The sequence below is a fragment of the Dryobates pubescens genome, chromosome 6 (assembly GCF_014839835.1).
Source record: "Dryobates pubescens isolate bDryPub1 chromosome 6, bDryPub1.pri, whole genome shotgun sequence".
Classification (NCBI taxonomy): Eukaryota; Metazoa; Chordata; class Aves; order Piciformes; family Picidae; genus Dryobates; species Dryobates pubescens.
In genome coordinates, this window is record NC_071617.1 from 13379528 (window position 1) to 13402288 (window position 22761).

At 41.6% G+C, this 22761-nt stretch overlaps 1 protein-coding gene across 3 annotated transcripts in view; it reads left to right on the forward strand.

Moving 5' to 3' along the window:
- The window catches only part of PDE7B (phosphodiesterase 7B), a 201462-nt gene that overhangs the window by 169541 nt on the left and 9160 nt on the right, over positions 1–22761 (forward strand). For all 3 annotated transcript variants that reach the window (XM_054162628.1, XM_054162629.1, XM_009911391.2), the window contains 6 exons: positions 9589–9740; positions 10972–11035; positions 13246–13341; positions 15028–15128; positions 16569–16700; positions 22601–22692. In XM_054162628.1, coding sequence (XP_054018603.1) covers positions 9589–9740; positions 10972–11035; positions 13246–13341; positions 15028–15128; positions 16569–16700; positions 22601–22692 — 637 coding nt within the window. The remainder of the gene's footprint in view (positions 1–9588; positions 9741–10971; positions 11036–13245; positions 13342–15027; positions 15129–16568; positions 16701–22600; positions 22693–22761) is intronic.

Sequence of the window (22761 nt, forward strand, 5' to 3'; positions counted from 1 at the left end):
TTTTGCTTGGAAATGATAAAATTACTAGCCTCTACTTGATTGTATTTAAATATATCTGTCATGGAGTAATATAATTAAAATTGTTTCTGCTTGCAGTTTTAATTTTTCCTGAAAAGGGAAAGGGGCACTTTGATTGTCACATTCATACCATTGCTTTCATTATCTAGCACCCCCTTGTTCTTAGTAAGCCACACACAATATCTCAGTGTCTGATAGAATTCACTTCTCTATGTATTGGCCTAGGAGTGATAACAAGGAAAGGCATAAGATCTTGTATGTGAAGTCTCTGTACCAAAACAGTGTATCCAAATGGATTTCTGTTTCCTTACATTTTGCATAACAGGAACATAAAATGGGATCTGAGAATATCTGTGAAGCCAAAGATCTTGGTATTGTCATGCAGAATTTGAGACCAAAAGAGCTTCACCTTCTTTAAGCTTAGCTTAGCAAATTAAGTTAGTACCAAATGGTGATAAACAGTGATACTAGGTATCATTCAGTCTCTCTCCTTGATTTGCTGCCTGATTTGATTCGAGCAAAATACTCAGAGGTTTGGTTTGTTTGCAGATGAAGTGATGCTTTGCAGGCATGTGATGAATTAGGTGCTACAGAAAGCGTTGTCAGAGTTAGTAAGGGAAGATATGAAGTCATGAAAAGGTCTCCATCTCAAAGAACATCTGTAGATGTTTGAATCTGGTTTCTTCCTGTCTCCAGAAGGGTCTATTTGCAAAATTTGCATTCATTTTTTGGGGTTTTGGATTTTGAACACTCCAGGGCTTTCAGGTAGGGCCCATCTCCAGGGAAAATAAAACTTAACCACAGCCACCAGCCCAAAACTGAACCATCAAGTAACCTGAACCCAAATGAATGAGATTAAAAAGAGTTTGGTTAACTGTCATGTTTTGTTGCCTTTGGCTAGAAAAAGAATTAGGGGTGAGAGATGCCTTTTTAGATATTTCTGACCCAGGTTATATTAGGACACTAAAAGTCTTGTGAGGAAATTTCAAGGGCTGATTGGATTACTTGGATCCCAACCCAGCCTTGTGGCAATGAGTCCAAAGTTCCAGATGGTTATTAAATTAGAAAGGGAAAGATCTCATGAGGCCTGTATCATTTCTACATAATACCTCCCTTAGTTCCTCATGGATAACCGTGTCCAAAAGATACTCATCAACATCCCGAAGGCACACAGGCTTTTTAATCTGCTTAGCTTGTGTCTGGTTTGAATGGGAAGAACATTTCCAGAACTGAAATAAGCCTATGGCCTTGCTTGTTACCTAGTCAGGGAAGAGGAATTCTCTTAATAGTGCTTCAGCACAAAGATTGTTCTGTTTTCTAGGAAGACTTCACTGTATTCACAAATGCTTGCTGTCACTGGAAGGCAGTCTGGTTCCCCTCTTTTCATCAAATCATAGCAAGGGGTTTTTTGTTCTGAGCGTTGTTTCTATTTTAAGTGGTTTTAAGAGTTGTTACCTGCAAAATGTTATAACAAGGTAGATTGAAAATTAAATTCTACTTTCTGCCTTCATGCTTCCTGTTTAGCGTTTATGCTACATTTGTGGAAAATGAAAGCCAGAATGTAAAACTGATTGATGCACGTGCTCTCATGGCGCTAGCAAAATGCGTTTGGGGTTATGAATGCTTCAGGAGAACTCATGAAAGCAAGCAGAGAAAGCAAAAAAGAACCCTAGATGTGCCTCACACACAAAGTGTTAGTGAACACTGACACAATTAGACAGTTTTGTAACTTTTCTCTTTTTTTTTAAATACAGATTTGGGATTGAGTTCAACTGAGAATGTTCCTTTAAAAGTTTCAAAATGATGTGTGACCCATTCTGTCACCCCACCTTCTTTTCCCTGATTAGAAAAGGGAAAGGGTGTACTGAAGATAACAGTGAGGATACTTTCCAAATGACCAGAGGAAAAGAAGAAATAAGGAGAAGGGATAATTAAGATGATAAATGAAAGTGGGGGTTGCTGTTATTACAGCTTATGTTGCTTTTTCTCAAGGGGAGGGCAGGGGGAGGGGATGTACCATTTCCTGTTGGAGAAACTATAATCAGCTATAGAGAAGTTGCAGGTTTAGGGGGGAAAAAAGGGTCCTGACTGCTACAGTACAAAGACTGAAGTGGCAAAGTGAAAGTTCATATTGAAATGATAACGACTTTGTGGCAAAATTGAACGCGGGCTGTTTCCTAGGAGCTTGCAAGAGGCTTAGTACAAGATTACAAGGTGTTTGTTTGCACAAAGATGATTGATGGCTTCAATGAAGGCTGCAAATCTTAAAGAGAAACACGTCTAAATTAATCTTTCATTTGGATTTAATCAATTCCTCTTCCTGTTATTGAGGCTAGTATGCTGTTACCTAAGTGGTCTTTGAAACCGTTGTTTCTCCACAGCTTGGTGTGATGGGCTAATTCGGTATCTGGTGTGGGAAATCTGCATAATACTTAGGTTTTGTAGTCTCCTTCAAAACAGCATCCAAAGGAATGTGTTGTGTAACAAGAGCAGGAAACAGCATTGTGTTCTTTCTGTGTTGAAGTGTTCTTCAATATGCCAACAGTTCTGCAGCAAATTTATGATTTGGAAAGTGAGCTGTTACAAGCCACCATCACCTCAAGTGATGTTCAAAGAGGAACCTCTACATCAAGGCAACCCAGAAAGCTGGGCTCCCAAAACCTCTCCCATTTTGTTAACTGCATAATCCCAAGCACCAATATAGTATGGGCAGTGACTGGCTTGGGAACAGCCCTGAAGAAAAGGACTTGTGGGTGCTGGTGGACGAGAAGCTCAACATGAGCCATCAGGGTGCACTTGCAGCCCAGAAAGCCAATCACATGCTGGGCTGCATCAAGAGAAGCACAGACAGCAGGTGAAGGGAGGTGATTCTCCCTCTCTATGCCATTCTGGTGAGACCCCACATGGATTACTGCATCTAGTTCTGGAGCTCCTATTACAGGAAGGATCTGGAGGTGATGGACTGTGTCCAGAGAAAGGCCATGATGATGATTAGAGGGCTGGAGCACCTCTCCTATGGGTATAGACTGAGGAAGTTGGGGCTATTCAGTCTGGAGAAGAGAAGACTCTGAGGAGACCTTATTGTGACCTTCCAGTATCTGAAGGGGGCCTACAGAAAAGCTGGTGAGGGACTTTTTAGGGTGTCAGATAGTGATAGGACTAAGGGGAATGGAGAAAAAATATAAATGGGTAGATTGAGATTGGATGTTAGGAAGAAGCTTTTTACCATGAGGGTGGTGAGACACTGGAACAGGTTGCCCAGGGAGGTGGTGGAAGCCCCATCTTGTTTGTCTGTTTATTACACCTGCTGTAGATGACTGAGAAGTGAAACTGGGATACTCCTCTGAGCTTCTTGGTCCTTCTGTACTAGTCTGAAAGCTCTAAAGTAGCAATCCTTTTACATAGGTTCCTGGATCTTTGTGTGTTTTCTCAGGCCTATCTTCAAAACTATAGCTTCCTTTCCAAAGGGAAAACAGTACAGAGAGGTTATCTGTCCTTCTACCTTACCAGGACCTTCTCCAAAATCCAAATTTGAAATATTAAACTTGAAGTTAATTTTTTGATTACCTGCAGCTATCACTGCTCATGCTGCTGTTGCCTTTTGGATGATATGATATATCCATCAAGTAAGAAGATACTAAAAAGGCAGAACACTTCTTTTTGTGTTATCAGTGCTATATGGTCTTCTTTATAAGAAAAATTTAGCAACCAAGTTATGCAATCAATATGCCAAACAAGACTTCAGTAAAAGTGGTTTAAATGCCTGGCATAATTTGTCACGCAGGAACATGGACAAACATGAATTCACCAGAAGTCACAGAATGGTCAGGGCTGGAAGGGACCTCAGAGATCATCTGGTTCCAATCTCCCTGTCATGGGCAGGGACACCTCACACTAGATCAGGTTGCTCAGGGCCACATCCAGCCTGGCCTTAAAAATTTCCACAGATGGGGCTTCTACCACCTCCCTGGGCAACCTGTTCCAGTGTCTCACCACCCTCATGGTAAAAAGCTTCTTCCTAACATCCAACCTCAATCTACCCACTTCTAGTTTTGCTCCATTCCTCCTAGTCCTATCACTACCTGCCACCCTACAATGTCTCTCACTAGCTTTCCCGTAGGCCCCCTTCAGATACTGGAAAGCCACAATAAGGTCTCCTCAGAGCCTTCTCCTTTCTAGACTGAACAACCCCAACTCTCTCAGTCTGTCCTCATAGGAGAGGTGCTCCAGCCCCCTAATCACCCTCATGTCCAGATCCTTTCTGTAGTAGGGACTCCAGAACTGGACACAGTACTCCAGGTGGGGTCTCACCAAAGTGGAGCAGAGGGGGAGAATCACCTCCCTTGACCTGCTGTCTGTGCTTCTCTTGATGCAACCCAGGATGTGATTTGCTTTCTGGGCTGCAGGTGCACCCTGATGGCTCATGTTGAGGTTCTCATCCACCAGCACCTCCAGGTCCTTTTTTCAGGGCTGCTCCCAAGCCAGTCACTGCCCAGCCTATATCAGTCCTTGGGATTGCCCCGACTCAGATGCAGGACCTTGTGCTTGGTCTTGTTGAATTTTATGAGGTTGGCATGGGCTCCTCTCCAGCCTGTCAGTGTCCTTCTGGATGGCATCCCTTCCCTCCTTATTCCTCGTAAGTCTCATGAGCTCATACATCTCATGAGCTCTCAAAAATGGCCTAATTAGCTGCCAAGCCAGGAACCAGTGCAATAAATTGCGTACATAACATATAGGACCAGAGAGAAATTGTTTTCCCGAGTCCTTGCTGTTTGCAAACTGTCTGTGCAGTAAATGTACATCTGGTCCCCTTGCTTTATCTTCTCTATATTCCAGCACTTTTCTAGCAATCCTGCTGGGCTCTGCTAGCATATAGTTGCAGAGCAGTGGCTGAGTACACAATGTCTTTGCATCCTTGTACGAGAGCAAAGGGTAAACCATATGAGTCAAAGGCAGGTGCTTGAGGACTTGATGTATTCTGCATCTTTCTGAACGAGTTGGCTTTTGAAAAGTAATGCACCTGTTTTTCTCCACTCATGCTGCTGAGTGACCTGTTTTACTGCATATTGTTGTGCAATACAATTTTTAAAAAATTTAAAAAGTGGTAGTGTGTTCAGGAAAACTCACAGCCCTTATTTGAATGCACAACCAGGCTTGTTTGCTTTGAAAGAACCACCACCACGTAATGAATGTCTAGTGCAGACTTAAATGCATCCTTGTCTGAATTTTATTTATGTGATCATTTCTGGATGTTGACCATTGGTAACATGGTCTGTGTGATTTTTGTGTTCATATGGCCTGTGGGCATGTGCTAGCACAGCAGTGGGAACAAAACCTGAAAGAAGACTGGTAGCAGTCTCCAGTGCAGGAAGCCCCTTCTCCTGAACTAGCAGAGGCTGGGGTAGGGTGAGCTGTAGATCATCTTAAGACAAGTAGATTTGTGTAACTGGAGGAACTTTGTGAGGGGAGAGAAGGCAACCATTGATTCCTGTAGCTTATTAACCTCTTGAGGGCCGCCTGTAGTATCTACACATCACCTATGGTCTCACAGTGTGTATACATGATGTGCCTATCAAATTACCTTAAAAAAGAAAAAAAAGGCAACCATTCTTGTTGCCTGCTAAAACACTTCAGGAGATATGCTGTAAGCTCAGACTGCCTGTGTTTATGAAGGCAGAGGTTAAGCTTCTGGAAATGTGTGTGTAATTCATACAATATGTCTGTGTAATTCATACAATAACTTTGTCTGGCATACAGAGAAGGGTTTCTCTGGCGGTTGTGCTGAGCAGTAACTCCACAGGGTATGAGACTGAGCATCTTTCAAGAGACACAGATGATGCTTTTTTTAGGTAAACAAAGCATTCAGAAGTTGCCAAGATTATTAAACACGGTTCTCAAGGGAAGTTGTGTGGGTATAAACAAAAGACATTCTTGATTGCCTTTCATGTTCATTTCAGAATTGCACATAATTTCTAAATCCTTCCCATGTGAGCCTTAGAGCTGATGTTCTTTAACTATATAATATAGCAGATGTTCTAGCACCTATAGTTCCACAACTGAAGTTCAGTGATATCTGCAATGATGTTTATGATTCATTAACTTGTAATTCAATGTAGCCTAATTACAAATAGCCATCAATAACCTTTATATGTCATAGTCACCATGTGACCTGCATTAAGTGTCATCATCAAAATTTTATGTTTACCATTTAAGTGGAAGCTTACAGTTTTCAATGAGGAAGTGGTATGTCAGTATATTAGTATAAGTCATTCACACAAACCCTTCATTTCATCTTAATTCTGCATCTTTATTTTGTGTCAGCTTGCGAATCCCATATGCTGGGAATGGCTTTTTCGCTGCTGGGAGATTTAAGTGCAACTGCTGAGCTGAGGACAGAATTTGAGCATTCACTTTCAGCTGCTTCACCTTTTGCTGTTCTTTTTTAATCATCTTTCTTTTTTAATAATCTTTTTTTTTTTTCCTCTCAACTTCATATGGCTGTGCTTTTCTTGTTTGACACAGATCTTGGGAGGTTAAAGAGAAAAATGATGATGAGATTATAGCAGTTTGGGGTGTGTTGGAGAGGTGCAGGGTCAGTTTTCTGAAAATACAGGAAACATACTGTTATGAGTAATCTTTTTTGCATAATATATTGTAAAACAGTGCTCATCTGAAGCAGCACGAGATGCTGTCTGACAATGATTAGATTTCAGTTAAGACCCCTGATAACTATAAGGAGCAACATGACAAAGCATTGGCAAGTTCAATTCAGAAAATATGTTTCACCATAAGAAATCATTTATTTCAACCTGATGTGGTTTGGGTTTGGTAAGTATTAATTGCACTACTGAAATAATCTGGTAATCCGAGGGATAAAACAACCACTTCCTCATAATCTAACATACAGCAGCTTGCTGGGACTCAGGCCAAACTTCACCCCCAGATCATCCACAGCAGCTCTATATGTGAGTTTTAAGGATATCTGTCTTTAGCTGAAAAACAAAACCCAGATATTAACTTAGATAAAAATTAGTTGGAGCAACTACTAATTTTTAGTGTACAAAAGGGAAGTGTTTGGTACTTTACAATTTAAACTTGTTACCTGAAAGCAGTGACAGTTTGGGGGCAAAGACAGAATTAGGAGAGTTGGGAAGTCAAGAAGCAGCTGACACAAGTTTAAAAGGTGTTTTTGATTAATCTATATGCCAGTCACTTCTTAGTAGCACTACGTAAATGAAATGTGAAAACAAGTCTACCAGTTCCTCCACATGTTGCTATCTCTGGGCGACTGTTAGCACCTACATTACTCACTCCTTCAACAGGCCATGAAATTGTTCCAGCTTTTAAAATGTGTGAGAGAATTAAGGCAGGTGCTGGCACATCATAAATGAAAATCTAACCTTCAGGCTAGTACAGTAGTGACATTGTTACTGTTTGCATTCTTGAAAACACATGGCTTGTCAAGTTGCAATAAAATTGTTTACATTATTAAAAGTTGTTGGGGTCATTGGGCTGCCTACAAGAAGTGCGAGACTTATTTTGTTGTTACTGGCTTTGTGTCACTCAATAGCTGTTGGGATTACTTGGGGAAGAAACTTGCTGCAGAAAGTGCTTAGATGCCTGCTGTTGGAGAAATCAAATACTGAACCATCTATGACCCACCCTCCTACCCCCCCAAAAATAATCTATGACCAAAAGACAAAAAATCTTAATGACTTCTCTGAAAACTTATGAGAATAAAATTACAGATAAAACCAGCAAGTGAAGTCATATTTTGATTTCACAGCACAACAGTGCCAGATGTTGAAGAGTTTTTTCCTAAAAAGAAGCAGCAGAACAGTGAGAGCCATCTTCAATCCATTGGTATTTTTCCTGACCTCTTCCTTAAATGGGAAAACCAGTGTGAATTGCTATGCAGCTTCTTATCTCAAGCAATCATTGCTGTTCTCTAAAAGAAGTGCTTCATTTCCAGTTTCTTACAAGATTACTCTCATGAATAAAACTGTGTTGATTCTTACTGCCTTTGAACAATGTGCCCTGTCTTTATCCAAAACATGTAGCAGACCGCAAAACGCAGACACCACAAGCGTACACGAGGTTCTGTTAGAGGTTCAGGTGAAATTACAGTTTTAGGAAGCCTGCATATTTTTCTTACTAACAATAAGGTAATTTAATTACTCTTAATTACTGACTTAATCACTGTAAAAAAAGTGCCTTTGTTTTTTGTGTCACATTTGGATCTCCTGTATGAAAATCACCTAATACAGCGTTAGGGACTTAGAATTATACTGGTGCTGAGTGAAAAGAACATATTCTCTTGCATAGGCAGAAATGCTTCTGTTGGCTGAATATATCTGTTTTCCCAACTTAATATGTAAGAAGAACAGCTGATAATACTATAGGGTTATCAACCTGTTCTTCTTTTTTTTTTCTTTTCTCTCCTTTTCCAAAAACAGATCACACATTTGGACTGGCAAACTGTATTTTGAGCTGACTTTTGATGTCACTTTTTTTGCTTTTATACCCAAGATCACCTTGTATGCTAGTGCTATGTGATTTTAATATATTTTACTGGCACTCCTCTGAAGGTAGCAAGGTAATGGTATTTTCAGTTGTATAAGTGAGGAAACAGGCACAGGGATATGGACATGCTGGAACGTGTCCAGAGAAGTGCCACGAGGATGATCAGAGGGCTGGAGCACCTCTCCTATGAGGACAGATTAAGGGAGTTGGGGCTGTTCAGTCTGGAGAAGAGAAGGCTCCAAGGTGACCTTATTGTGGCCTTCCTCGTATCTGAAGGGGACTTACATGAAGGCTGGGGCGGGACTTCTCAGGATATCAGGTAGTGATAGGACTGGGGGGAATGGAATGAAGCTGGAGGTGGGGAGATTCAGGCTGGATGTGAGGAGGAAGTTCTTCACCATGAGAGTGGTGAAGCCCTGGAATGGGTTGTCCAGGGAGGTGGTTGGGGCACCGTCCCTGGAGGTGTTTAAGACCAGGCTGGATGAGGTTCTGGGCGGCCTGATCTAGTGTGGGGTGTCCCTGCCCATGGCAAGGGGGTTGGAACTAGCTGATCCTTGTGGTCCTTTCCAACCCTGACTGATACTATGATACAGAAGAGTAAGAGCAACTTTCGATACCTAACTCTGCCTAGCCATTTAGACTCCCTCTAAACATACTTATATCCCCCCGACAGTGACTTATATAGCATGATATATCAGCTCCCTCAGTAACTTATATAGCATGATATATCAGCTTCCTCAGTAACTTAGCCTTTATCATGTTGAAGTCTGTGTCAGGTAGTATATTGAATTTGGATCTTCCAAGTTCTGCATCAGTACTTCTTTTACTGGGACGTATTTCCTTTCTAAAATAAACAAATACATTATGCTGAAGTATTACAGCTACTCAGTACTGCTCCTTCATGTGGATTGGCAAGAAGCACGAACTTTATGATTTCTGTATCAATGCTTTAAAGTTCTTTAGGTTGGGTTTTTTGTTTGTTGTTTTTTTTATTAAATAATCCTTCATCTTGGATTTCATGGTTTCTGTACTGATTGCTTTTTACAGATACTACACTCTCAGGGGAAATTGGAACCAAGAAAAAAGTGAAAAGACTGTTAAGTTTCCAGAGGTATTTCCATGCATCCCGTTTACTGCGTGGAATCATACCACAAGCCTCTCTGTACCTACTGGATGAGGACTATCTTGGGCAAGCAAGGGTAAGAGGGGTCTTCAGATGTCCATTTCTTTTAATAATATTCCAGAGAGTGCCAGGTTTATTTCAGTCTTCAGATAAACAAATGTATGGCTGATCTTTCTTAAATGACCCACGTTACTTGCCTGCCTTGCAGCAGACTGTCCATTCCCCTTCTGTGGTTACAGCTTTAAAAGCTTAGTCTCAAAGCAACGAGAAAATGGCTAAATCTATTCAGCATTTTCCATTTCTGTCAACTGAAATTATAATCTGGATTTATTACAGGATCCCTGGCTGAGTTACTGATCTAAGTAAGTGCAGCCTTGACACAGGATTTGGTTCATCCACTTGAAAAAAGACAGCTGTCTCCCAGTTGGTATGGAACAGCTATTCGGCATCCCACAATAGGTCTCTGTAATGGCAGGCAGGGAGAATTCACTGCAAAGAGCTTTGCAGTAATCACAATATAATTCTCTTATTTTCCAGCCCTTCTAGTTGCTTTGAATAGTATTTTCTGACAAAACTTGCTCAATCAGTGGCACTGGGATTATGTGCCTAGGCAATTTTTATTCTCTGCAAGTGAAAATTATAGGATAGGTTCTAGAAAGTAATTAAGAATCCAGATCTGATTTGAATACAAGTGCTAAGTAATGGGAATAGACACATATTTCATTCATACATATGCCATTGTAGGTCATACAGTTGGGCCAAATAGTCTTGACTGAACCAATGTAGCTGTAAAAACACTGTGTATGGTGGCATGATGGGTTCTTCTGTGTGGCTTCACAGCAGCACTGTATCTTAGTTTTTGAAAGCTAATCTTGTGTATTGGTTTGGTTAGCAAATGTAATTCATGTCTAGCATGAGCTAAGATTGTGTTTTACTGTAATAAAAGCCTAAGAGAATTTGTACTGAATTGATTTGGAGGCATGAAAGAGCAACCAAAAAAAAAAGTTGTGCAGTAAAAGGAAATATTTTCATAATACTTTGTTATATATTATTCCATGTTCTGAGCTCCATTTAGAAGGTATTTGTAGTGTCAGTTTCAAAACCTCAGTTAAAAGTCCGTATGATATTTTATGTAATATAGCTAAATTTGCTTCCTGATGTCTAATGCTTCAAATGTGCCTATAGCTTTCCTGAACCTATAAGCTGCAGCAATCTAACCTGTAATCAATTAATGTGCAATAACAATTTGAATGTGCTTTAGAGTTTGATATGACCATCATCTGACTTTCATGGACATCTTTTTCTAGCATATGCTGTCCAAAGTGGGAATGTGGGATTTTGACATATTCTTGTTTGACCGCTTGACAAATGGTAAGTATTAATGGTTTTATTTTACCATCCCTCATGTATGACTCATTTAAAAATCTCCAATTAATTAATTACTAAACATTTCCCATTTCATTTACAGAAAATAAATTTGACAGGGTTAGCTTCTATTAAAATCATATCCATGAACATTCTCAGACTTTTCTTAAACTGTGGGATAACATTGAAAGTGTGGATTTGTATTAATCTGATCTCCTGCATTTGTTACGGTCACCTTTTCAAGGAGGTCTTTCAGTTTGCTTTACCTGAGAAATTCCACAGGTACTTTAAATATATCTTGGTTGATACATTGGTAGATAAGTCCAGACCTCTGTACTCTCTCAATGTCTATTAAATATCTTTTACTGAAGATACAGAATTTTCACAGAATCACAGAATTTCAGGGGCTGGAAGGGACCTCGAAAGATCACCTAGTCCAACCCCTCTGCCAGAGCAGGATCACCTATACCACATTACACTGGAATGCATCCAGGCGAGTTTTGCATATCTGCAGAGAGGGAGACTCGACAACCTCCCTGGGCAGCCTGTTCCAGTGCTCTGTCACCCTCACAGGGAAAAAATTTTTCCTCATATTTACATGATACTTCCTATGCCTCAACTTCCACCCACTGCCCCTTGTCCTGTCTTTGGGCACTACTGAGAAGAGCCTGGCTTCATCCTTTCAGGACCCACCCTTTACATCTTTATAAGCATTGATGAGGTCACCTCTCAGTCTCCTCTTCTCTAAGCTAAAGAGCCCCAGCTCCCTCAGTCTCTCCTTGTATGGAAGATGTTCCATTCCCCTAATCATCCTCGTGGCTCTGCACTGGACTCTGTCAAGCAGCTCACTGTCTTTCTTGAACTGAGTAGCCTAGAACTGCACACAATATTCCAGATGTGGCCTCACCAGTGCAGAGTAGAGGGGGTGGAGAAACTCTCTTGACCTACTGGTCACACCCCTTCTAATCCACCCCAGAATGGCATTGGCCTTCCTGGCCACAAGAGCACATTGTTGGCTTATGGTCATCCTTCCATCCACCAGGACCCCCAGGTCCTTTTCCCCTTCACTCCTCTCCAGCAGGTCTGTCCTGTTCATCAGCAAAAATTAGGAAATTCATTATGACAGTAATCTGTGAAATGTTTTACCTCAGTCAATAACCTGTAATACCAGACACACACACCAGTGGCTAGGTGTTCTCTTCTCCATGTTGCCCATAGGAATGAGATCACTCTTTCCTCACCCCCAATCTGATTAGGTTTGGCTGAGACAGAAGGTGTAGAAAAAATTGGTTCGGAGGGTAATTCAGCAGTGGAAAGGCTTGCAAATGGCAAGGGAAGTGAAAGCATAATTATTTCTAAGCTACCTTTCTGTGCCTCTGCTCAGTAGTCAAGGCCAAATATGTTTCCATGTTGGTTTCATACATATATTTATTTTCTTTCCTGAGTTACGTTAAATAACAAAAGACGTCCTTTAAACATTGTTTATATATGTTATGGGTTTATTGGTTGGTTTGGGGCTTTTTTCCCAACTTTTCTGGAAACACTGCTGCTGAATTATGCAGTGCAGACTTTTTAAATCCTGTGTGTGTATGTGTAGTTAACCAAATAGCACTAGTTAAGCTGAATTTTGCCAATGTTCCCAGTACTCGATGCACAGTAAAGCCAGTGTAATATTACAGTGACACTGTAAATGCTGCAACTCAGTTTTCCTGTCTGCATCATCATTACAAGATGCAATTGCCGCTGAGGTAGGTATGTGAGTTAATCACATTTGTACAGCCATGTGTGAAATAAAAAAGTTAATTACAAACTGCTGATTTCTCAGTAATTAATTAATTAGTACAGTATGACAAACTGACGTGGCAGAAAAGTCATTCTCCTTTCTGTTGTTTCTGGAGGTAGACCTGGATTGTAAAGATGTTAAAATTGTGTCAAATTGCTTTCTGTGTTGTGTTGAGACAGCAAATGTGAGTTTATGTCACCTAGACAAAAGAATGGTACTCCACTGGTATAGCTGTACCATCAAATCTTGATTGTATATAGAAGTTATTTATATAAGCTACTTTTGTGTATGCGAGTATCATGTAAGTGTCATATGATAGGATCCAAGGTGAGAGGAGCTGACTAATAGCTAGGAAATTGCCAAGATCCTTAGTCTTGCTAGGTTTGGAACTACATGTTAAGGGAATTTAAAAGTTCTTCTTTTCTGCTTTTAGGAAACAGTCTTGTAACACTGCTTTGTCACCTCTTCAATGTGCATGGACTTATCCACCATTTCCAGCTAGATATGGTTACATTACACAGGTTTTTAGGTAAGTGCTCACCTCAAAGACATCTTTAAATGAAGTTTCCATCTTAAGTAGGACATCAAAGAAGGCACCAGCTTGATCTGTGTATCTCCATAAAATCATGACGTTGTTGCAGATACTTCAGGAACACGTTTCTGTGATATATATTAGCATACCATTTACAGGCACTCAGGTACTTGGTTTAGTATCTATTAAGTCAGTGGGGGGACTTCAAAAGGCTCCAGCATTGGACTGAAGCATCCCAGTACCACAGCTGCCCTGGCGATTTCAAAAACACTGTGCCATGCCGAGATGTGGCCATCTGAGTAGGCCCACACAGACAGACAAACATTGCAGAACCTACCCATGCACAGCACAATTGTGGTGCAGTGTAATTATTTTAGTGACTAATAGACCACTGAGACTTGGGGCAGTTAAAAGCTTATGTGCAAAATTTAACAAATTATATCAAGCTGTCTGCACTGAATAGTGTTGATGAAAGCCCCTGCTGCTGTTACTGCCAACAAAAATATTAGCCCCACGCTGTCAGTGAACCAAAAGAAGAAATTGGCCAAAATCAATTACTTTTTGCATCATGTTTTGAATACAGCTGAATGCTGGTTTGTTAGGCTGTCAGGCAGAGTTTCCAAGGCAGGGTCTCTTCTTTAAGACTCCTTCTGGAAAGCATTCCTCTGGTGCGGAGACAGACAAAATCTCCCTGCTGTTTCTAACTCCTGTGGGCAGCCATGAAATGAACACTCAGATAATTAGAGCTAGTGGTATTCAGGGTTTAAAGGATTACCTACTGTAACTTTAGATGCTTGTGGGGCTGGAAACAAGCTAAAAGCTAAGACTTTCTTTGGCATTCCCCATGCTGGAGATGAGTGCCACGGGAAATTTTCCCATCGCCTTTCTGTTTGATTATTTCAGTAGTGTCTAGGAGAGTTCTTTGGGCAAGATTACAGGCAGCATCCAGTGTTCATGTGTTGTTATCCCAAGACCATCTAATGGTGCAGGCACTGCTGTAAGGAGCAGGTGGGTGTGAAGCACACACCTTGGTGATTTTCTGTGCAAGTGAGAGCTGAGGGTTAAAAAGTTGATGCTCCTGGTTCAGCTGGATCAGTTCCAGCACTGCAAACTAAAACAAGAGGGACTGGCATTTTAAAATGAACATAGAGATGTGACTAAAATGATCACAGAAGATTTTGCTCCAGATACCCTAGCGCTGTATCTTGTGATTCTTTGCCTGGAGAATATATAAATGCCTTTAATTGTAGTTAGTTACTCAAATAACAAATGATGCCAGGATATCAGGGCCTCACCCCCTGCTGCTGTAAAATAGGTGGTACTGCCTTAATGACATATTACTCCCCTATGAGAGCAGCCTAAATAATTGCACTCTGTTGTGGATAAATTTGCCTCTCTTCCTTATTTATTTTACTTCTGAATGAGTGCCTTCACTAAGGCAAGAAAGAGTTGATTTATGAACTAGACCCAGTATACCCCCTTGGGCCTCACAAATCCTTTCATACATTTTTTTTCTCTAAAGGTATCCCAATAAGAGCACCAGTCTAAGTAAGCTGCAGCTATTTGAAGCAACTCTTTAGGCAGCCGACTGTAAAACCTCAAATTGTATTTTAAATCCAGTTCCCACTTGTGGCCATGGCATTCAGAGACAAAAGAGCCTTTGTTTTCTCTTTTGGTTCCCAGTTATGGTTCAAGAAGATTACCATAGCCAAAACCCGTACCACAACGCCGTCCATGCTGCTGATGTCACCCAAGCTATGCACTGCTATCTGAGGGAGCCCAAGGTAATGACAACCTTGCACACTGATGTTGCTTTCAGATAACTCTCAAATCTTTTTCCCAGGATTGAAAAAAAAAAGCCCCCCCCAAACTATTTTTAGAGAGCATGATTGTGTGCTTGAAGTCAGCAATGAGTCAGTAGCAGAGTCAGCTACAGATGACAGACGTTCCAAACAAGCTACTGGAGTCACTTCTCGTCATGCAGGCAACATATCAAAGTGCTGTCATACGAGCTTTAGCTACCATGACTGTGTGCACCAGCCACCCACCAGTGGTTGCAGTCCTTTCATCAGAGCCAGCAGAAGCCCATGCCACAGTCACCTCAGGATGTAAGCTCCTCACATCAATATTTCAAAGTATAGAAGTGGGCAGGGAAATACCAGAAAAGGGGAAAGTATATCCTCTGCGCAAGCGAGCAGCAGCTTTTGACTGCTGCAGCAAGCCCTTACAACATGAGGGTGTGGCGTTGCTGTATGTGTTACTGGAAGCCACTGTAGTACTGAGCCACAGCATAACTATATAACTAATCTTCTCTGGCTTGAGTTAAATGACAGGAAGTTCTGCTAGAATGGGCAAACTGTTAGACCAGAATATAGCAATGGTGAGGATAGGAACAGGCCCCAGCCTCTCTATATTGCCATCTCCTGGAAGATCTGCAAGTCCCTTCTGTCAAGACACGCAGAGAACAGCCGACATTCGGAATCTGTACCATACTGCTCTCCATTTCTCATCTTAGATGCTTTCTACAGCTCATAGACCTATCCCTTGTATAGATTCATTGGGCTGGTAATAACTGCATCACTCTCAGAAACAAAAAATGCTAAGATTGGTTTTGGTTGTTCTGTTGTTGTTTGGGGGTTTTTTTCCCCAGTAATAACAATATTTGATTCTGAATTATTAGTTGTCTAGCAGAAAAAAAATCTGTGCAGGTTTTCAGACTTGGATATCTGAACTGAGAAAGGTGAATTATGTTCACCAATAAAATACTTGTATTCAGACTGAAATATAGAACAGCCAAGTTTGAAATTTCAGAGGTTTATAAACACAACATTTTCCAGCACAGTGCAGTGCTGGAAAAATGAAGGCTGATGCATTATTGGTATCACTAAATACTGTGTGAGGCATAGTTCTCATTATGTATGCTAACTTGTGCCAAGTGTACTTATTTTAGGGTGTTTAATGGAATCTTTTAGATTATGCTTAAGCACTTCTCTCACAACAGTCCTTGTATTGCCATGAACAATAAACTGATAAGAACATGCTGTAATAAAATCAGAGTATATAGTGTGATTATCTTTATAGATGTTTGTTCAGTAGTCACCTTAAAAGTGTTGTTCACAAACTTTATATTTGACATTTGTGTACAAATGCCTACAAAACTGAGCAATGCCATGATGTCAGCTGGTTTACTGTTCATGTACTTGTGATTAACATGTGTGATTCAGCTTGCCAACTTCCTCACCCCACTGGACATCATGCTTGGACTGCTAGCTGCTGCGGCTCATGACGTGGATCATCCAGGGGTCAACCAACCCTTTCTGATCAAAACTAACCACCACCTTGCCAGCCTGTACCAGGTAATACTGCTCATCAAGTTGGTAATATGTAAAATGGTGTCAAGTGCAGCCTAAGCAATTTGCAGTGAGCTTTAATGCCAAAATCTGTCAACAAGGAGATGGTGATCAAATCAAGTCAACAAATCAAAGTCTGGACAATTTAGTTTAAACTCCTCGTTGGGTGTCTCTTCTTGCAGTGAAGTTGGTAAGTGTGAGAAAAAGGGTGAAAATGTCAGATTTTGTTGAGGACATTTAAGCCAAATCCTTTTCCTGGGTTATTTCTGCTGTAGATTATCTGGGGTAAGGAACTGTGGGTGGGAGATTTAAAATCACAGCTAGACCAATATGTACTTCATCTTCCTTCGGTGAGCAGGAAAGCAGCAGGCATGTTCTAAATTGGCGTTGCATTAAAAGAAACTTTTGCTGCATGTGGCTCTAGTAAAATTAAACACATTATGAGCACTGCAGTTTTTCAAAACAAAATAAAATAAGGTTGATGAAACCAAAGGAAAAGTTATAGATTATTTACACAAATGTGCCTAGAGATACAAAGGAAAAACTTTAAACCAGCCATTGTAGGTCACACCACAGGCTGCCTAGACCAGTATCCTGTTTCTAAGAGCAGCCAGTAAAAGATCTCCGAGAGAAACATAAGCCCAGAATAAGTAGAGAGTTGTCCTTCACCTGGCATACAGCCTCCCAGGTCTGACATGCACTAGTAGAAGACTTCCTGAAACAAAACCACAGAGCCTCTTGTTCAGTAACTACCAATGAACCCATCCTGCCCTTATTTTTTAATATATTTCTAGTTCTGGCCCATGGCAATCAGTGTGGCTCTGTGTCCAGTTCTGGGCTCCTCAGTTTAGGAAGGATGTTGACTTGCTGGAGCATGTCCAGAGAAGGGCTTGGAACACAAGCCCTATGAGGAGAGGCTGAGGGAGCTGGGGTTGCTTAGCCTGGAGAGGAGGAGACTCAGGGGTGACCTTATTGCTCTCTACAACTACCTGAAGGGGGGTTGTAGTCAGGCAGAGGTTAGTCTCTTCTCACAGGCAACCAGTACCAGAACAAGAGGACACAGTCTCAGGCTGCGCCAGGGGAGGTTTAGGCTGGTGGTTAGGAGGAAGTTTTACACAGAGAGAGTGATTGCCCACTGGAATGGGCTGCCTGAGGAGGTGGTGGGGTCGGCGTTGCTGGCGGTATTCAGGGCGAGGCTTGACAGGATGCTTGGTTGCATGGTTTAGTTGATTAGGTGGTGTTGTATGATAGGTTGGACACAATGATCTTGAAGGTCTCTTCCAACCTGGTTGATTCTATTCTACTCTATTTTATCTCCACCTGTCCTATGTGTGTAATCTTTGCATGCATATATGCATTATTCTTTGCATTGTGCATATGCAGACACACTGGAGCAATGTTAGAGATCATTTGGATTGCACTAACCATAATTCATAGCTAAAAATGGAGGTGGTTTTGATTTCTAGCCTTGGGAAGAGTTAACTTCAGCATTTGTAATAAGGTGATGGAAACAAAATATGACAAGTTAAAAATTAACCTAACTGAAGAAGCCTCACTAATAGAGAAGTAGCTTTCCCCACACTTAGCAAATGGAGAATTTGCTGTGATGTGATTACTGCTTGAAAGAGATTCTTGTTTTCCCCTTCTCAGGCAACCTTTGGGTTTTCCCATAAGAAGTGGATTGTGTGAGTTGTGCTGCCCTGAGATGCAGGAGCAGACTGGGCTGTGGGAACCCCAGCCAGGGCATGGGGATGCTCAGATGCTTAAAACTTTGGGACTGGCCTTGTCACAAGCTGATGCAGCTTCTTAAGTCATACGTATACGTGTCTGGTACATTTTGCTCCAGTCTTACTGAAATGTCAGGCCAGCTGAGTGGGGAGGTAGAAAAGCCAGGGAACACTGGGACTTTAGGGACTCAGGGAACTTTGAGAAGGGTAAGTTAAGGATCTTTTGAAGAGGAGTGAATGGAATGGAATGGAATGGAATGGAATGGAATGGAATGGAATGGAATGGAATAGAATAGAATAGAATAGAATAGAATAGAATAGAATAGAATAGAATAGAATAGAATTCACCAGGTTGGAAAAGTCATTCGAGATCATCAAGTCCAACCTATCACCCAATACCATCTAATCAAATACACCATGGCACCAAGCACCCTATCCAGTCTCTTCCTAAACACCTCCAGTGATGGTGACTCCACCACCTCCCTGGGCAGCCCATTCCAATGGCAAAACACTCTTTCTGTGAAGAACTTCTTCCTAACATCCAACCTAAACCTCCCCTGGTGCAGCTTGAGACTGTGTCCTATTGTTCTGGTGCTACTTGCCTGGGAGAAGAGACCAGCCCCAACCTGGCTGCAACCTTCCTTCAGGGAGTTGTAGACAGCAATAAGGTCTCCTCTGAGCCTCCTCCAGGCTAAGCAACCCCAGCTCCCTCATCCTCTCCTCACAGGGCTTGTGCTCCAAACCCCTCCCCAGCTCTGTTGTCCTTCCCTGGACACGTTCCAGTAAGTCAACATCTTTCCTAAACTGAGGGGCCCAGAGAGTGGCTAGAGCCATCCCACAAAAACCCTGGTCCTGTGAAAAGGTGTAAACAACTCATTCACAAAATTAGTAGTGGTGAACAGTAATACATAATTGGGTTACAAATTCAGGCCAGTCTGAAAGAAATGTAGGTAAAATGAAATATTACTATCCTGGAGAGGTGGTTTCTGCTCAACTAACTGGGCTTGAATACATTGTCAAATGTTAGTTAGAAAAGGCAATGACAATAAGAGAATGCAGTCTTCTAACAGCAAATGTGATTTTTTAAAAGCATCCTGTTTAAGGACATTCACTGGAAAGTGAGACTTACATTATTGTATCTGAAACAGATCCCAGATTGTTCCCAAAGATTGTAGTAGCATGTAGTAATGGATGCCAATAAAAAGAGCAATGCTGGGGAAAATCTTTGCTGAAGACACTTTTAGTCAAAAATATAGACTCAGTGAATAGTCTTCAATAAATTATGTTCTTCTCAAGGTTAGTACTTTAACATGCTTGAACCTGAAACATAAAAAGTTGTAGCAGTTTTAGTTTTAAATAGGAGAGCCAGAGAACTGCTGAGACTAATCAGAAAAATGATCAAATGAAAGTGAGTCCGTTTCATCATAGCTGGCAGTCAACTGCCACTAAGACAAGAGTAAGTGAGACTAAGGGTCACCTGTTTTGTGGTGGCTTTTTGCTTTTGATTCTTTAGGCATTGAAATTAGAACGTTACATTGGAATCATCTGGTAAAAAAGTCTTGTAAAATGAGGTCAGCCAGTATTTGACAAAGAGGCGAAGTGTTTGACAGCTTCTCAAGTGTGTGTGCTGGATGTTAGGAAGAAGTTCTTCATAGGAAGAGTGATTGGCCATTGCCTCTACTAATTGTTGGCAGCAACTTCAGGGATTCTAGCTGCTTGCATTTAAGAAGGGAGTCATAGGACTTCACACTCATTTGCTTGTTAACTTGACCTTTCCTTTTCCTTCCTCCATGTACTCTTAAGTGTGGGAAGCTAGACAGTGCAGCAGCTTCAGTTGAAGCTCTCTCTGTGGCAGCAGGCAAAGGGCAGAAACTTAGGGAAGTGGGAATACACTGGGATGGATATATGAGGTTGCTTTTTGTCTTTGAGCTTGTCTATCAGTTGACACAGATGACTTCTTGAACACGTACACATGCACAGAGCCTTGTTTTGGCTGGCCTTCAGCATGGGCAAAGGGCAACTACCTGGTTTGGGTAGGTGCGACTGAAGCAGCTCTTCCCAGCAAGTAGCGCTGCCATGCTGGAAGGGATGTGAGGGCACAGGGTGCTCTGAGGTGGATATTCTTAGTCAAGACATTTCAAGGGTGCAGTTAGACCAGGGTGCATGAACTGTGTACACAGACACTGTCTGAAACAAGTGTAAGCCCTCCCAAAACCCAAAGGTGACAGGCAGGCAGGTTTGTCTAATTTACCTTAGGGTAGAAAGATGACAACTTGTGGACTTAGGGTGACTGCTGCAACCAGGATTGAGCCCCAAGACTGCAGAGGTGAAAGAAGCAAAATTAATTTGTTGTTCTGTCCTATTACATTGCCTAATTTTTCTTGGTCAGAGTGTGGGGTTGCAAAAGTCCATGCTGATATATTTAGGCAAGAGAAGAGGGATATTTAAATTGGCTAATGAACAGAATTACTGTCAAAAGTAATTTAGATATCACAGAGCTGATCCCAAGTTCTGAGTCTGTCAGCTCTTGCAAGGAGAAGGGCTTAAATCTTTGCATGGTTAGAAAGTTTTGGGGTTAGTTTTGCTTTCCCCACTGTGGTTTCTACTAGGGGAAAAGGAAAAAAAACCACAACCAAAAAAACCCACAACACCAAAGCAACCAACCAACAAACCACCCACCCCCAGAGAAATACCAAACCAACATGTCAGTGATTGTGTGAATTCCAAAGCAACAGAGCATACTGCAGTAAATATTGTAATAGGAAATCAATCTAATTTGCACTCTGACTTTTGCACTAATTTTCAGCATGAAATTCCATGAAAAATATTGACATGATGATTAAAATGCAAACTGCATCTTGGTTACTGGCAATGTTTAGTGTTTCAGCAATCATTAGATATGCCAGGGTTACAAAGGAGGATGGGGAAGCCTGAAGGAGAATATACTCTTCCGTTCACCTTGGAGAAGTGGGAGCTGTGTGTAACATCCAGCAGGAAAGGCAGCATTACTGCAGCTCCACATTAGAGCTGTGGGACTTCCAGAGAGTAAAATTGGCCAGAGAGGGATCTGGGCTCCAGTATCCCAGTTGGCACTGACAGAGTAGAATCCTGTCTCTGCTGTCTGCCCCAAAGGCATGGTTGTATTTTATTTTTTGTTTCAAATCCAGTGCTTGCCTACTGCAAAAGCCATGCACTGCCCAAAATGGGGATCCAATGTCATAACTCCCCCCCAACCCCCCAGCTTTGAGAGTATCCCTGTTGCTTAGTAACAAGTCCTCTAGTTCCCACTGGTTGTGGATAACTGAGGGGTTTGCTATTGACTGGAGGGGTGCTCTGCTGGACTGTTTCTCTGCAGCAAGCAGATGGATTTGTCAATTAGAATAATTGTGTTAGAGGTTTCTGAACAAGTGACATTTCTGAGGCGTTCAGGGGTAGAAAGTACTCTGTGAACCAAATGAGTGATGATTGGCAAATTGTGTGTTAGAATAGTAACACAAAGTCATCAAACACAAAATACCAAATTTGTTGTAATTTACAGACAACCTAGAAAGCTGGGGTTTTGTTCCCTAGGCAGTTTTTCTGACTTAACTTTGGTTCCACTTAGTTGGAAGCAAACAAGCGAAAAGAACTCAAAATTTGTGGCAGTCTAAGTTGCTGAAGCCTGCAGATGCTCAGTACTGATACTCTTCTTGCTTTCACTGAGCAGCTGCAGGCAGTTTCCAGTTTCCTGACTCCAAGAGAAATGTGGCAGCTTAGTTTTCTTTTTCTTGTCCACTCTGCATTTAAACTGTACAAGCTGAGAAGTCAGCCTGGGACAGCAGGAGGCAGAAGCAGGATTTTGCACTTGTACTTTAATTCATTTGTTAATAAATCTCTTAGAATGCAAACTACCTCCCACTCAGATGGGATTAGCTCCTCTGTTCACAGCAGGACTCACAAATTGTAGAACAGGACTCTAGGGCTGACCTTAGCTAGGAAACCTAGAAACAGGCAAGGTCCTTAACTATAGAAATCCCGACAAGTTTCTCAGATCCAAGAGGTGGCTAAAGAAAGCATGCATTTTAGGCTTGTGTTACAGCATTTCCAACCAGCTCTAGGTATCATGAGATATGGAAAATCTGTCTGTGCACTATTGATGCCTGCCTAATCCTTGGATTTATTCCTTTTGTTCCTCCCTAGAATGTTTCAGTGCTAGAAAACCATCACTGGCGATCTACGATAGGCATGCTTCGAGAGTCACGGCTCCTCGCCCATCTGCCCAAGGAGGTGACGTAAGTGTCTGCTGGAGGAAATGAAGCACTGAAACGAGTCCATTACTTCCTCCACTCTTCTTAAAAGGA